Consider the following 14669-nt stretch of genomic DNA (forward strand, 5'->3'; position numbering starts at 1 on the left):
GACTGGAGTTAGGTGGTATCTCAGTGTAGTTTTGATTTGCATCTCCTTGATGACTAGTGAGGTTGAACATTTCTTCATCTATCTGTTGGCCGTTCTTCTTTTGAGAAGTGTCTGTTCATATTTTTTGCCCACTTTGTAATGGGGTTGTTTGTTTTTTTCTTTTCAGCATGTTTGAGTTCCTTGTAGATCCTTGATGTTAGGTCTTTGTCAGACATGGAGTTGGCAAATACTTTTTCCCAGTCTGTGGGCTGTCTCCCTGCTCTCTTGATGGTTTCGTTGGCTTTGCTGAAGCTTGACAGTTTAATGAGGTCCCACTTGTCTATCTTATCTCTTATGGCCTGTGCATTTCAGGTTTTGCTCAGGAATTGGATGCCAATTCCAATTTCTATAAGGGTGTGTCCTGCGTTTTCTAAAGTTCTTATGGTTTGAGGTTTTACGTTTAGGTCTCTGATCCATTTAGAGTTAATTTTTGTGTATGGGATAGATAGGGATCCTGTTTGAATTTTCTGCATATGGTCAGCCAGTTTTCCCAGCACCATTTACTAAATAGGTTCTCCTCTCCCCAGTGGAGGGTGGTGGAGACTTTGTCGAAGATGAGTTGGTTGAGAAATTGAAGTTTTGCTTCTGGAATCTCAATTCTATTTCATTGGTCTATGTGTCTATTATTGTTCCAATACCAGGCTGTTTTGATTATTGTAGCTTTACAGTAAAGTTGAAAGTCTGGAAGTGTGATACCTCCTGCTTTGTTTTTTTTTTTTGCGGATAATTGTTCTGGCTATTCTTGGTCGTATGTGTTTCCATATGAATTCCTGTATTGTTTTTTCTAGATCTGAGAAGAATGTTGCTGTTAATTTGAGGGGTATTGCATTAAATCTGTAGATTGCCTTAGGTAAGATGGACATCTTCACAATGTTGATTCTTCCAATCCATGAGCATGGGATATTTTTCCACTTGTTTGTGTCATTTTTTATTTCTTTGAGCAGTGTTTTGTAGTTTTCATTATAAAGGTCTTTCACGTCTCTGGTTAAGAAGATGCCAAGGTGTTTCATTTTTTCTGTGGCTATGGTGAATGGGATTGTGCTTTTTATTTGGGTTTCTGTTTGTTAATTATTGGTGTAAAGAAATGCGATCGTCTTTTGCACATTTATTTTATACCCTGAGACTTTGCCAAAGTCCTTTATCAGTGCAAGGAGGTTTTTGACAGATTCTCTTGGGTTTTCAAGGTATACAATCATGTCGTCTGCAAAGAGAGATAACTTGACTTCCTCTTTTCCTATTTGGATACCCCTGATCACCTTCTCTTTTCTGATTGCTCTAGCCAAGACTTCCAGTACTATATTGAACAGGAGGGGTGAAGAGTGGGCATCCTTGTCTTGTTCCAGTTTTCAAGGAAAATGGTTCCAATTTTTGTCCATTTAGGAGTATGCTGGCTGTGGGTTTCTCGTAGATGGCTTTTACTATTTTGAGGTATGTTCCACATATGCCTAGATGTTCGAGGATTTTTATCAAGAAGGGGTGTTGGATTTTATCAAAAGCTTTTTCTGCATCTAATTATATAATCATGTGGTTTTTGTTTTGACGTCTGTTGATATTTGATATATTTAATTACATTTATGGTCTTACAAATGTTGAACCAGCCTTGCGTTCCAGGGATGAAGCCTACTTTGGTCATGTGGATGATTTTTGAGATGTGTTGTTGAATCTGGTTTGCTAGGATCTTATTGAGTCCCAGTTACTCGGGAGGATTGCCCGAGTCCAGAAGGTTGAGGCTGCAGTGAACCATGATCATGCCACTGCACTCCAACCTGGACTACAGAGAGAGACCCCACCCCACCCCCCAAAAGTCACCATTTGGTAGCCATCATGGCAATCATTTATTCAGGGAATAATCATCAATCCATGCTAAAATAAGTAGGTGAAAGCCTGTTGAAGGCGAGACTTGAACTCAAATAATTAAATAAATAAAAAAATAAAATTTCATAAAAACAAATGTATAGTGTAAACATAGTGGCTTGCTTAGAATCATATATATCTTGTGGTAAAGAACATTTTTTTGCTCTCAACCAATTTATTTTGTTTACTTCAATTTTTCTTTTTCTGCTAATGTGTCCTTCTATCTGTCCTTCTCGTTGTATATATACATAGAGATGTCTGGCATGTAATTCAGCTAATGTTAATTATGGTTGTTTCGGCCGGGCTTGGTGGCTCAACTTGTAATCCCAGTGCTTTGGAGGCCGAGGCAAGTAGATTGCCTGAGCCTGAGGGTTCGAGACCCGCCCAGGCAACTTGGCAAGACCTCATCTCTACAATAAATAAAAAATTAGCCGGGCGTGGTAGCGCACACCTGTAATTCCAGCTACTCGGAAGGCTGAGGCGGGAGGATCGTTGGAGCCCAGCAGGTCGAGGCTGCGGTGGCTGGGAGTGGCCACTGCACTCCAGTCTGGGCAACAGAGTGAGACTCCAACTCAAACAAACAAAAATTATGGTTGTTTCTAAGTGGTAGAATTAGGAACTTTTTTCTTTTTTTGTCTTTTTCTATATTGCTGAACTTTTTAAACAGTATGTATCATTTTAGCAAAAATAATATTTTTTTTTTAACAATTTTTATTTGAGTCGTTGTCTCACTCTGTCACCCAGGCTGGGGTGCATAGTACCTTCATGATCACTGCAGCCTCGATCTGCTGGGGCTCAGGTGATCCTTCTGCCTCGGCCTTCCAAGCAGCTGGAACTATAGACAAGCACCACCACATCTGGTTGATTTTTGATTTATTGTAGAGACGAGGTCTCACCAAGTTGCCCAGGCTGGTCTCGAACCAGTGAGCTCAGGCAGTCCTCTCACCTGTAATCCCAAAGTGCTAGAATTATAGGTGTGAACTACTGCGCCTGGCCCCCAACATAATTTTATCTCTAACTTAGGGAATTGGTAAAGCTAAGCCTCTAATTTGTTTGGGTTCTGTGGGAATTCTTTCACCCAATCAAACGTGTTCAAGCATTACATTTAGGAAATGATCTAGGGATCATCTTAGGGATACATTCAAAGGTCTCTCAAAGGTTTCTCAAAGGTCTTTTTACGGCTCTTGCATTCTCTTTCTGCATAGTTTAAGTTTCTTGCCTGAGACATATCTCTAGACTTCTCCAGAGTCCTTGTAACGTCTCTAGCTTTTGAGGGGATTTGGAGAAAGCCATTCCCTTGCACTGAGTTGCCATCCACTCTGGAAATGACTGCCAGAGTATCCAGGCCAAAGGGTATAGGTCTTTTCCATTTAGTCTCTACATAGTTAAGGATGTTTGCAGCTGGACAGAGGATACACGTTAATTGCATTAGAGATAGTAACAGTATTAAGGGGAGAATAGCTGCCATCTTTTCAGGACCCAGGAGTAGAAGGTGAAGATTAAGGTGATGTGTGTGTAGTACTTGTGTGTAGTACTTGTATATATTAGCTTCAGTTAGTCAAAATTCCCCTACCCTGTGTCCACACCCTCAACATCACTCTTTGATAAAGGATAGTGATACCTGTATGAATGTATTTGAGGATGTAGATATTCTCATATATTTATATAATTCATGTACATATTCACGTAAGCTCAAATCAGCCTTTATGGCATGCTGTCTTTCCTGCATCTTTTAAGAACTTATGTTGGTAACCTAATGCATATGGCTGCAGGTTGAGTTCCCTAGGAGACAGGCTGAGAGTGTTTAGTATGTATAGTATTTATTAAGGTGTGCTGGTGTGCTCTTGGGCACCGGTGGAAAGGAGGAGAAGGAAGCAGGATTGGAGAGAGGAAGAAGTTGAGCTGGGATGCATCCAAGTGACAGCCTTGACCCTCCTCAAGGACATGTGTGGAGCTGGTGCAGCCCTTCAGATGTGTCCCACCTTGCACTGAGATGGCCGGTCTTTTTACAATCCCACACTGCTCAGTCTCTCCTGTGAAGGATGTGGTCCATCCTGGGAAGGGGCATGACCCTGGCAGAAGTGGCTCTGCAGCTGTCCCTGAAGTGGCTGCTAGCTGAACTGTCTGCTGACAACACTCCCAGAAGCTGGGCTACAAGGCCTGCCTTGAAAGGGGATCTACGCAGCAGATCGCTGGGTCGCCTCCCACCCCCACTCTCCCTTCTTCTCTGAAAGGGCTTTGCCATTAAAAAAATTGTACTGAATCTTCTTCCTTTTTTTCCTATTATCTTCCCCGCTTCCAAGAGTCTGTCTGCCTGTGTGTGGGAGGCAAGACTAGAAATTCTCAGACACAGGGTGTGTGTTTTGTGCTGTCAAGGTAGAGCTGCTATTTTGGACCCCAGAACACTTGCCTAGTTAGAGAAGGACTGAAATAGCCCAAATGTGAACACCGCAGCTTAGCAGAGAGTTCTTCACTCTGTGAACCCTGGCTTCTGAGCACCACTGCTAACTCATACCCATTGAGAGTACCATCTTACTGACCATCAGACACATTTGTTCACTCAGCACACAGTTACTGAGTGCCTACTATGTGCCTGTCAGTGTTCCAGAAGTGGAGGAGCTACCAATAAACAAAATAAAAACTCTTATCTGAAGATTTTTATTCAGGTGACTTTACTGAGGCTACAAAAGCATAAGTTGTGGATGTAATGACTTTAAACTCTACATGTTCTCCACTTCACTTGAGCTAGTACTTTTCTTAGCTTAAATGACAGATTTATTTTTTATTTTTATTTTTTTTTGAGTCGGAGTCTCACTCTGTCGCCCAGACTGGAGTGCAGTGACCGCTCCCGGCCACCGCAGCCTCAACCTGCTGGGCTCCGGCGAGCCTTCCCCCTCAGCCTTCCAAGTAGCCAGAATTACAGGCACGCGCTACCACGCCCGGCTGATTTTTTGATTTATTGTAGAGATGAAGTCTCGCTGCCCAGACGGGTTTCGAACCCGCGGGCTCAGGCAGTCCACTCACCTCAGCCTCCCAGAGGCGCGGGATTACAGGCTGAGCCACCAAGCCTGGCTTGACAGATTTATTTTAAAAATTTTTTTGAGTTATAGAGTCTTACTCCGTCACCCAGGCTGGAGTGCACAGTGGCACGCTCACGGCCACCCCAGTGTCGACCTGCTGGGTTCCGCAATCCTTCCGCCTCGGCCTTCCAAGTAGCTGGAACTACAGGCATGCACTACCACACCCAGCTAATTTTTTATTTATTGTAGAGACCAGGTCTTGCCAAGTTGCCCAGGCTGGTCTCGAACCTGCGGGCTCAGGCAATCCACTTGCCTCGGCCTCCCAAAGTGCTGGGATTACAGGTTGAGCCACTGAGCCCGGCTACTTTTGTATTTCTAAAAAAAAAAAATTATTTTAAAAAATGTTTCTGGAGACAGGGTCTCACTCTGTTACTCATGGTGCAGTACATTGGTGCAATCACAGTGCACTGTAACAGTGAACTTTTGGGGTCAAGTGATTCTCCCACCTTAGCCTCCCAAAATACTCCCAGATGCATGAGCCACTGTGCCCAGCCCTATGTAATGTTATTTTAAAATTAGAAATATCATAGGCTTGGTGTGGTGGCTCATTGCTTGTAATTCCAGCACTTTGGGAAGTGGAGGCAAGAGGAATGCTAGAGTTCAGAGGTTTGAGACCAGCCTAGGCAACTTGGCAAGATCTCGTCTCTACAATAATCAAAAAATTAGCCAGGCATGGTGTCATACATCTGTGGTTCTAGCTACTTGGAAGGCTGAGGTGGAATAATCTCCTGAGCCCGGCAGGTCAAGGCTGAGGTGGCCATGAATGTGCCACTGCACCCCAACCTGGGTGACAGAGTAAAACTTTGATTTAAAAAAAATACGTCAGACTCAGTGGCTCAGCCTGTAATCCTGCACCTTTGGGAGGCTGAGGTGAGTGAATTGCCTGAGCCCGTGGGTTCGAGACCCGCCTGGGCAACTTGGTGAGACCTCATCTTTATAATAAAAAAAACAAAAAATTAGCCGGGCATGGTAGCGCACGCCTGTAGTTCCAGCTACTTGGAGGCGGAAGGATCTCCAGAGCCCAGCAGGTCGAGGTCACTGCACCGCTCCTGGCCACTGCACTCCAGTCTGGGTGACAGAGTGAGACTCCAACTCAAAAAAAAAAAAAAAAGTTTGTAATGTAAAACAATACAAATATGAATATAAAAGTTATTTTTTGTCCTAGTGCCATTTCATTAAGGCAGCATTGGAAATGTTTTTCCTTACTCTGTTCCTCATGTGCAAATGCATATATTCATAATCGTTTTTGTTTTTTATATTGCATGAATTTCTACAACTTCCCTCCTTTCTCTCAAAATCATCTTTATTGAAGTCTAATTTACATAAAATAAATATCACCCTTCATAGGCTTATAGTTTGCCAAGTTTTGACAAATACATACATCATATAACTGATCCCACAATCAAGATTTCCTTCACCCCAAAGGTTCCTTTATATCCCTTATAATCAGTCACCTCTCAGTCTCTGAAAACTCTTGATCTCTTTTCTGACCCTATATATAGTTTTGCTTTTTCTAGTAGGTCACATAAATGGAGTCAAAATAGTATGTAGCCTTATTCATAATCACAGTAAACATAAATGGATTAAATATTATGATTAAAAAGCAGAAACTGGCAGGATGGAATTTTGAAAAACCATGATCTAGCTATATGATCTTTAGAAGAAATACAATTTAGATTCAAAGACACAAACAGGTTTAAAGTAAAAGGATGGAACATTATGTACCATGCAAACAGTAACCAAAAACAAGCTGTAGAGGCTATACTAGTATCAAAGTAGGTTATAAAGGAAAAATTGTTACTAGTGACATAGAAAGACATTTTATAATGATGAAAAAGTCAATTCCTCAGGAAGACATAACAATTAGAAACATATACACCTAATAATTGAGTCTCAAAATGCATGAAGCAAAAACTAACAGAATTAAAAGCAGAAATAGACAATTTAACAGTTATAGTTGGTGACTTGAATATCCTATTTCAGTGGTGGATAGAACAACTATATTAAAGATAAAGAAGGGAATGGAACACTATAAACCAGCTAGACTTAATAGTCATGTATAGAGCATCTCATCAACAATAACAGAATACACATACATAGAACATAGAACATTCTCCAAGACAGGCTATATGCTAGGCCATAAAACAATGTTCAATAAATTTAAAAGGATTGAAATATTTCAAAATATGTTCTCTGATGATAGTAGAATGAAGTTAGAAATATAAATTTCTAATATAGTACATACATATAAAGACAAAAATGAAACATAAGGCAATTTGGGAAATTCAAAACATCATGTAGCCTTATATATCTAGTTTCTTTCACGTAGCATAATGCTTTGGAGATCCGTCCATGTTGTTCTGTTTGTCAGTAGTTTGCTCCTTTTTATTGCTGAATGGTGGTCCATTTGGAATTATGTCACAATTGGTTTATCCATTTGAATGTTGGATTGTTCCAGTTTGGGGCTATTATGAGTAAAGTTGCTTTGAACATTTATGAACAGGCCAGGGCATATGTTTTCATTTATTTTGGGTAAATGCATAAGAGTAGAATTGCTGGAATGGTAAATATGTTTAACTTTTTAAGAAATTGCCCATCATTTGCAAAGTGACTCCTCTTTTACATTCCTACCAGCAATTTATGAGATTTCTAGTTTTTTCCACATACTTTTCAGTACTCAGGTTTTTCATTTTCTGTCTTTTTAATATTATGCATTTTATCCATTTTTCAATTCAGGAAGCATTGGGATGGAGGCCTTAGGTGCTTCCAGGTGGCACTTTGTGTCTCAGTGTGGTTTTAATTTGCATCTTCCTGATGACTAATGATGCTGAGTATCTTTTCCTGTGCTTACCAGCCATCTGTTTCTCCTCTTTGGTAAAATGTCTCTTCAGATCTCTTGCCCATTTTTAAATTTTGTTTGTTTGTTTGCATATTACTGAGTTGTGAGAGTTCTTAACATAGTCTGGATACAAGTTCTTTATCAGGTTCTGTTTTGCAAATGTTTTCTTTGCCCAGGATGGAATGCAATGGCATGATCACGGCTCACTGCAGCCTTGCCCTTCTGGGCTCAAGCTTAGCCTTCTGCCTTAGCCTCCTGCCTTAGCCTAGCTGGGGCTACAGGGGTGAGCCACCATGCCCTGCTAATTAAAAAAAATTTTTTGTAGAGATGGGGTCTCACTATGTTATCCAGGTTAGTCTTGAACTCCTGGGCTCAAGCATTCCTCCCATCTTGACCTCCCAAAGCAAGCCAAAATACTGGGATTATAAGCATGAACCATCGCACCTGGCCCAACCTTGCTAACAAGTAGAAGTTGTAAGTTTTGATCAAGTCCACTGACAGGGCTTAGAAGCAATAAATCCCAGTATCAGTGATCACAACTAATACGTAGAGCTTGTTTTTCTAAATGTTCTTCTCTACTAAAGAAATCAGAAATCCTTAGAGAAGTGACTGATTCCAGGGCTGGAGTGGAAAGAGATAAGCCGTAAGTATTTTGTGTATCTAAAAGGAAGGATGTGCTCATAGAAAAATGGGGATTAGTCAAAAGCACAAGAGCTATCTTGAAGGAGCTCCCACTGACCAAATCTGAGGTAATTTGAGCATCAAGGTGAATACAGATAATAATGGATTATAACTTATTGAATACAGGAAATCATGAGTCAGAACAGCTATAGATAAATAAATGCGGTAAAAATGAAAGCCCTTCCTCATGGTAAAATGCCAACTAATACATATATAGGAATGATAGAATGAAAAAATCACCATTTGGGCTGGGCATAGTAGCTTATGCCTGTAATCCCAGCACTTTGGGAGGTCGAGGCATGAGGACTGCTTGACCCAAGGAGTTCAGGACCAGCCTAGGCTCATACCTCATCTCTACAACAAATCAAAAAATTAGCTGGGTGTGGTGGTGCATGATTGTAGTCCCAGCTACTTGAGAGGCGGAGGTTGAAGGATCATCTGAGCCCAGCAAGTCAAACTGTGGTGAGCCATGATCATGCCACTGCACTCTGTCCTGGGTGAGTGAGACCCCAACTCATAAAAAAAATTGACTGAGCTCGCGGGTTCGAGACCGCCTGGGCAGGTGAGACCTCATCTCTACAATAAATCAAAAAATTAGCCGGGCGTGGTAGCGTGCACCTGTAGTTCCGGCTACTTGGAAGGCTGAGGCAGAACAATCACTGGAGCCCAGCAGATCGAGGCTGTGGTGGCTGGGAGCGTGCCACTGCCCTCCAGTCTGGGCGACAGAGTGAGACTCCAACTCAAGAAAAAAAAAAAATTAGCCCAGCATGGTAGCACATGCTTATAGTTCTGACTACTTGGAAGGCTGAGGCAGAAGGATTGCCTGAGCCCAGCAGGTCAATGCTGGGGTGGCTGTGAGTGTGCCACTGTACTCCAGCATTGGTGACAGAGTGAGACTCTGACTCAAAAAAAAAAAAAAAGTCACCATTTGGTAGCCATCATGGCAATCATTTATTCAGGCAGTAATCATTCCATGCTAAGATAAGTGGGTGAAAGTTTGTTGAAAAACAAGATATTTACATAGTTTCAAAGTATATCTCTACAAAATACATACTAATTATAATGAAACAAAAACAGTTCCTTTCCAGTGGAAAAACATGGAACATACTTCCTTAACCAAATGACCAAGTTAATCTCACAAAAATCAACAATGTACTTCCTGATGTGTGCCGAGAAGGGACCCAGGATTGCTTCTGTGTTCTTCCTGCCAATAAATGTATGATCTGACTCTAATCACATGGAAACATTAGAGGAATCCAAACTGATGGAAATTCTGCAAACATAATTGACTTGTACTTCTGAAAACTGTTAAGGTCACAAAAGACAAGGAGAGAATAAGGAACTATTTAAAGAAATGTGACTGCTAAATGCAACTGGATAACAATCCTGGACCAGAGGAAGAAGAAAACGGTGTTTTCTATAAAGATCAGTTCAATAAGTATTAAACATCTGTTCCTTGAAGTTCAGGCACACTGGATCCTCTAAGAGGGAAAATCTCTGCATACTACTTTTTTGCAGGGCTGAATAATTTCCAAATATTCATTAATAATTTTTTATCTGTTAATTATCTGCCATGTTTTTTATCCATCTACACATTCATTGTAAACATTTTCCAGTCTTAAGTTTGTTTTTGGTTTTTTCTTTTACTTTAACTTTTTTAACTATAAAAGTTAAACAGACTCCTTGTTTAAAAAATAAATAAATATAAGCCGGGCTCAGTGGCTCAGCCTGTAATCCCGTGCTTTGGGAGGCTGAGGTGAGTGAATTGCCTGAGCCCGCGGGTTCGAGACCCACCTGGGCAACTTGGCGAGACCTCATCTCTACAGTTAATCAAAAATGAGCCTGGCGTGGTAGCGCATGCCTGTAGTTCCAGCTACCTGGAAGGCTGAGGCGGAAGGATCACCGGAGCCCAGCAGGTCGAGGCTGCAGTGACCGCGAGCGGCCACCGCACTCCAGTCTAGGTGACAGAGTGAGACTCCAACTCAAATAAATAAATAAATAAATAAACAAATAAATAAATATAAATTGTACAAAGAGCATAAAGACCAAAATGAATAGTTCTCTCAGCTCCACATCCCACTCTCCAGATATTCTCTTTCTCATTTCATTTTCTAAAGTTTGCCTCCCACTCTTTTTGCTTCCTTTCACTCTAAAAATTCTTAAGTATTTCTGTGAATTACTCATGCAGCAAAAGCATGTATCTTTTTTTTTTTTTTTGAGTTGGAGTCTCACTCTGTCGCCCAGACTGGAGTGCAGTGGCCGCTCCCAGCCACCGCAGCCTCGACCTGCTGGGCTCCGACGATCCTTCCGCCTCAGCCTTCCAAGTAGCTGGAACTACAGGCGCGTGCTACCACGCCAGACTAGTTTTTGATTTATTGTAGAGATGAGGTCTCGCCAAGTTGCCCAGACGGGTCTCGAACCCGCGGGCTCAGGCATTCCACTCACCTCAGTCTCCCAAAGGTGCGGGATTACAGGCTTAGCCACCGAGCCCGGCTAAAAGCATGTATCTTAATGGACTAGGAAAGCAAAGAGTTTACAGTGAAAAATCTATAAGTTAGCCTCTATAGATTTTATGATAAATGGATGTTTATATTCAAAACACACATTTATGCATATTTAAGAATTTTGAAAGTATGAAGACCTTATAAGAAAGCATGTACAGGCCAGGCACAGTGATTCATACCTCTAATTCCAGCACTTTGGGAGGCAGAGGCAAGAGGATGCCTGAACTCGGTGTTCGAGACCAGCCTGAGCAACATGGCAAGACCTCATCTATTGTACAATAAATCAAAAAATTAGCCAGGCGTGGTGGCACACACCTGTAGTTCTAGCTACTTGGAAGGCTAAGGCAGAAGGATCACTGGAGCCCAGCAGGTCAAGGCTGTGATGGCTGTGAGTGTGCTACTGCACTCCAACCTAGGCAACAGATTGAGACTCTTGACTCAAAAAAAAAAAAGGAAAGAAAGAAAGAAAGCATGTATGTAACTGACACATAATTTATGACAATAATGACATATAGTGAGCCAGCAATGTAGATTCTGGGCTACTGGAAGTTATTACATAATCTTTGGTGTTATCCTTTTATTAAAAAAAAACAGAAAACACCAGGCCAGGTGCCATGGCTCATGCCTGTAATCCCAGCACTTTGGGAGGCTGAGGTGGAAGGATTGCTTGAGCCTGGGAGGTCAAGACTGCAGTGAGCTGTGATCATGTCATTGCACTCCAGCCTGGACAACAGAGTGAGACTCCAACTCATTAAAGTAACAAACAAACGAAAAATCCACCCAAAAGCTTTTCCACTCTCTTGTTTTATTAACAATTTGTATTGAAATTGGTGCTATTTGGTTCAACTGTGGTACAGGTTGGAGGTAGAGATGAGTCTTCCTTCAGAAGACTAAGTACCTGAATCTTTTGGGTTTTGTCCTTCATGAAATAATAGGATCTTAGAACTAAAGAACCACTGGGAATTCTCTTGTTACCTCTTTGTTTTATAAGTGAGAAACAAATGCTTGATATAGTAGGCATTCAGCAGATGTGTGTTGAATTAATGGATGAGTAAAACAAGGTCCATAGAAAGTAAATGATTGGTTCTTAATCCTCCACAAATTAGTGACGTTTGACCTCTGTGGTTTAAATAAAGGAACCAGAATGTTAATGGTGGAGCTTTTACTTATTCATGTAACAAACGTTTTTTGAATGCTTAAGATATGCTATGTTCTGTCCAAGGAGTTGTTCATCATTGTACACCCTTGATGCAGTGACCACTTGCTCCTCTTCAGTGTCTGTGAGGAGAGCCCGTTGTTTTAGCTGAATCCTGGGGTGTGGCATGTGGGGTGAGAAATAGGCTTCTCTGTGTCTGGTTATCAACTGAACTTCTTTGTGTGTTTTTTTTCCAGCTGGAGGAAGAAAGATCTGTGCTCAATAATCAGTTGTTAGAAATGAAAAAGAGGTAGGCTTTCTTTCTGTGTTTCTTGTGTGTGTGTCTGTGTGTGTGTGTGTGTGTGTGTCTGTGTGTCTGTGTGTGTCTAATAAGGAACATGTCAGAACATGATATATATGGTAACTTGTAGTAGTAAACAAGTGACCTTATATTCAGAAAATGGCACTGGGATAGTTTGGTACTTAAAATGACAAATTATACAAATCCATTTGCATAAGTTTCCCTGTTAACTAAAACAAAAATAGTTTTAATTTTAAGCCATGTCCAGCTGCATTTGTTCAGAAGTGATTTGAAGTCAGATTGTCTCATATTATACCACTATTAACTCCTAGTTTCAGTAACTAAAAATACTATAATCTTACATATAGTAATTGATCTGGACATAAACTGATTTCAATTATATAAAATTTTTAATTTTCACTAATAATGGGTAATATCATTTTAAGTGTTTCCACTTATTTTCTAAAATATAGGTTTGTTATTTAATCTCCTATTATAGTCAAATGATATTCAAGTAGAAACCTAGTAAGAAAGAACATGACCCACAGAAATAATTGTTTAGAAGCCTGATGCTTATATATCCTAAACAGTCTCTGTCTGCTCTTTTAAAACGTGGAGTTTTTGTCTAGAGAAAGTCTGTGCTTTACATTGCATGCCACGCAGGCTTAGTGTGTACTATTGCTGAGAACCAGAGCCTATGCACCGAGTTGCTGTAGACTACTAAATAGAAGCATCTCATGACAGTGGCATGCCTTTTTGCTTATGAAAAACAAAACTAAAACTAGACACAAACCTTGGAGGACAGCATAAACAATAATTCCCCTACGTTCTTGTGAAGTATTTTATTCCTGCTTGTCTAGTCAGAGGAGGTTTCCCCTGGCTTTCCCTACTGAGGTGTGTGTTTTACACTGGCAGTGTCACCTCCTGCCAGCATGGCAGTTGCTTAAGAGTGGGGGCTTTTTTATTTTAATTTAGATGTTTGAATTCTGTAAGCTACATTCTAAAGGACATCAGGCCTTGGTCCAGGGGAGCTTTTCTTATCTTTTTAAAAAAAATTAAATAGTGATATTCATTCTTCTTTCAAATTTCACTAAGGTGGTGTTGATTCTCCAGAATGCTTGTGTGTCTCACTCACCACTGCCAAGCCCCTGGCCTAGCCAGATCTTCTCCACGGTCTGTGAGGAGTGGTGTAACTCCTCTGCCATGCCTTAACCTAGTTCTGTGTATAGGCACAGCTCTGTCCCCTGTGGACCTCAGGGTATTCAATTTTGCATAAATAAGGTTTGTTTCTTTAAAAGAACCTTGTATAAGCAGTTATCAAAGATATGTAAAAACAATAAATAGGGCTTGTTCCTGTGGCATTCTGGCAAGGGAGCACAAAAAATGATTTGGTATACCTACTGACATAATTCCCTTACATTTATCTAGCACTTCATAATTCACAAAGTTATCTCCAAACAACCAAGTGAAATATATGGCGGGGCTTGTATTTTAAAAAGATGAAACTAGTTGGGCATGGTAGCACATGCATGGAGTCCTAGCTACTTGGGAGGCTGAAGCAGGAGGATCGTAGTTATAATGCATGATGATCATACATGTGAATAGCCACTGCACTCTAGCCTGGGCAACATAGACCCAGTCTCGAAAATAAAATGATGAAAGTAAAGCTCAAGAAATTAAACAACTTGACCAAGGACTCAGGACTAATAAATGACAAATGCAAACTTAAGACTCAGGTCTTCAGATTTTTATGCTGGTTCTCTTCTCAGAGTACTTTTAAGATTATTTATTTATTTATTTGTTATTGCTTTTAAAAGAAATGCTGTGGCCAGGTGCAATGACTCACTCCTGTAATCCCAATACTGGGAGGTCAAGGCAGGAGCATTGCTTGAGCCCAGGAGTTGGAGACCAGCCTGGGCAGCAAAGCGAGACCTCGTCGCTACAAAAAAAAAACAAAACTAGCCAGGCATGGCAGTGTGCACCTATAATCCCTGTTACTTGGGAGACTGGGGTGGAAGGATCACTTGAGTCCAGGAATTTAAGGCTGCAATGTGCTATGATTATGCCACTGCACTCTACCCTGGGTGACAGAGTGAGATCTGACTAAAAAAAAAAAAAAAGAAGGAAATAATAGAAATAAAAGAAATGCTGTGCTTCATTAGTCTTTATCATGTAACTTTAACTAAATTACATGCCTTGCAAAATATGATTTTTTTTTTTTTTTTTTTTGAGTTGG

At 40.8% G+C, this 14669-nt stretch overlaps 1 protein-coding gene across 1 annotated transcript in view; it reads left to right on the forward strand.

Moving 5' to 3' along the window:
- CLIP1 (CAP-Gly domain containing linker protein 1) overlaps positions 1-14669 on the forward strand; it is a 133155-nt gene that overhangs the window by 107487 nt on the left and 10999 nt on the right. The window contains exon 21 of the mRNA XM_021713208.1: positions 12390-12442. Within this exon, the coding sequence (XP_021568883.1) occupies positions 12390-12442 (53 nt within the window). The remainder of the gene's footprint in view (positions 1-12389; positions 12443-14669) is intronic.

Source organism: Carlito syrichta, unplaced genomic scaffold, assembly GCF_000164805.1.
Source record: "Carlito syrichta isolate Samal-C Ts95f unplaced genomic scaffold, Tarsius_syrichta-2.0.1 Scaffold304341, whole genome shotgun sequence".
NCBI classification, from domain to species: Eukaryota; Metazoa; Chordata; class Mammalia; order Primates; family Tarsiidae; genus Carlito; species Carlito syrichta.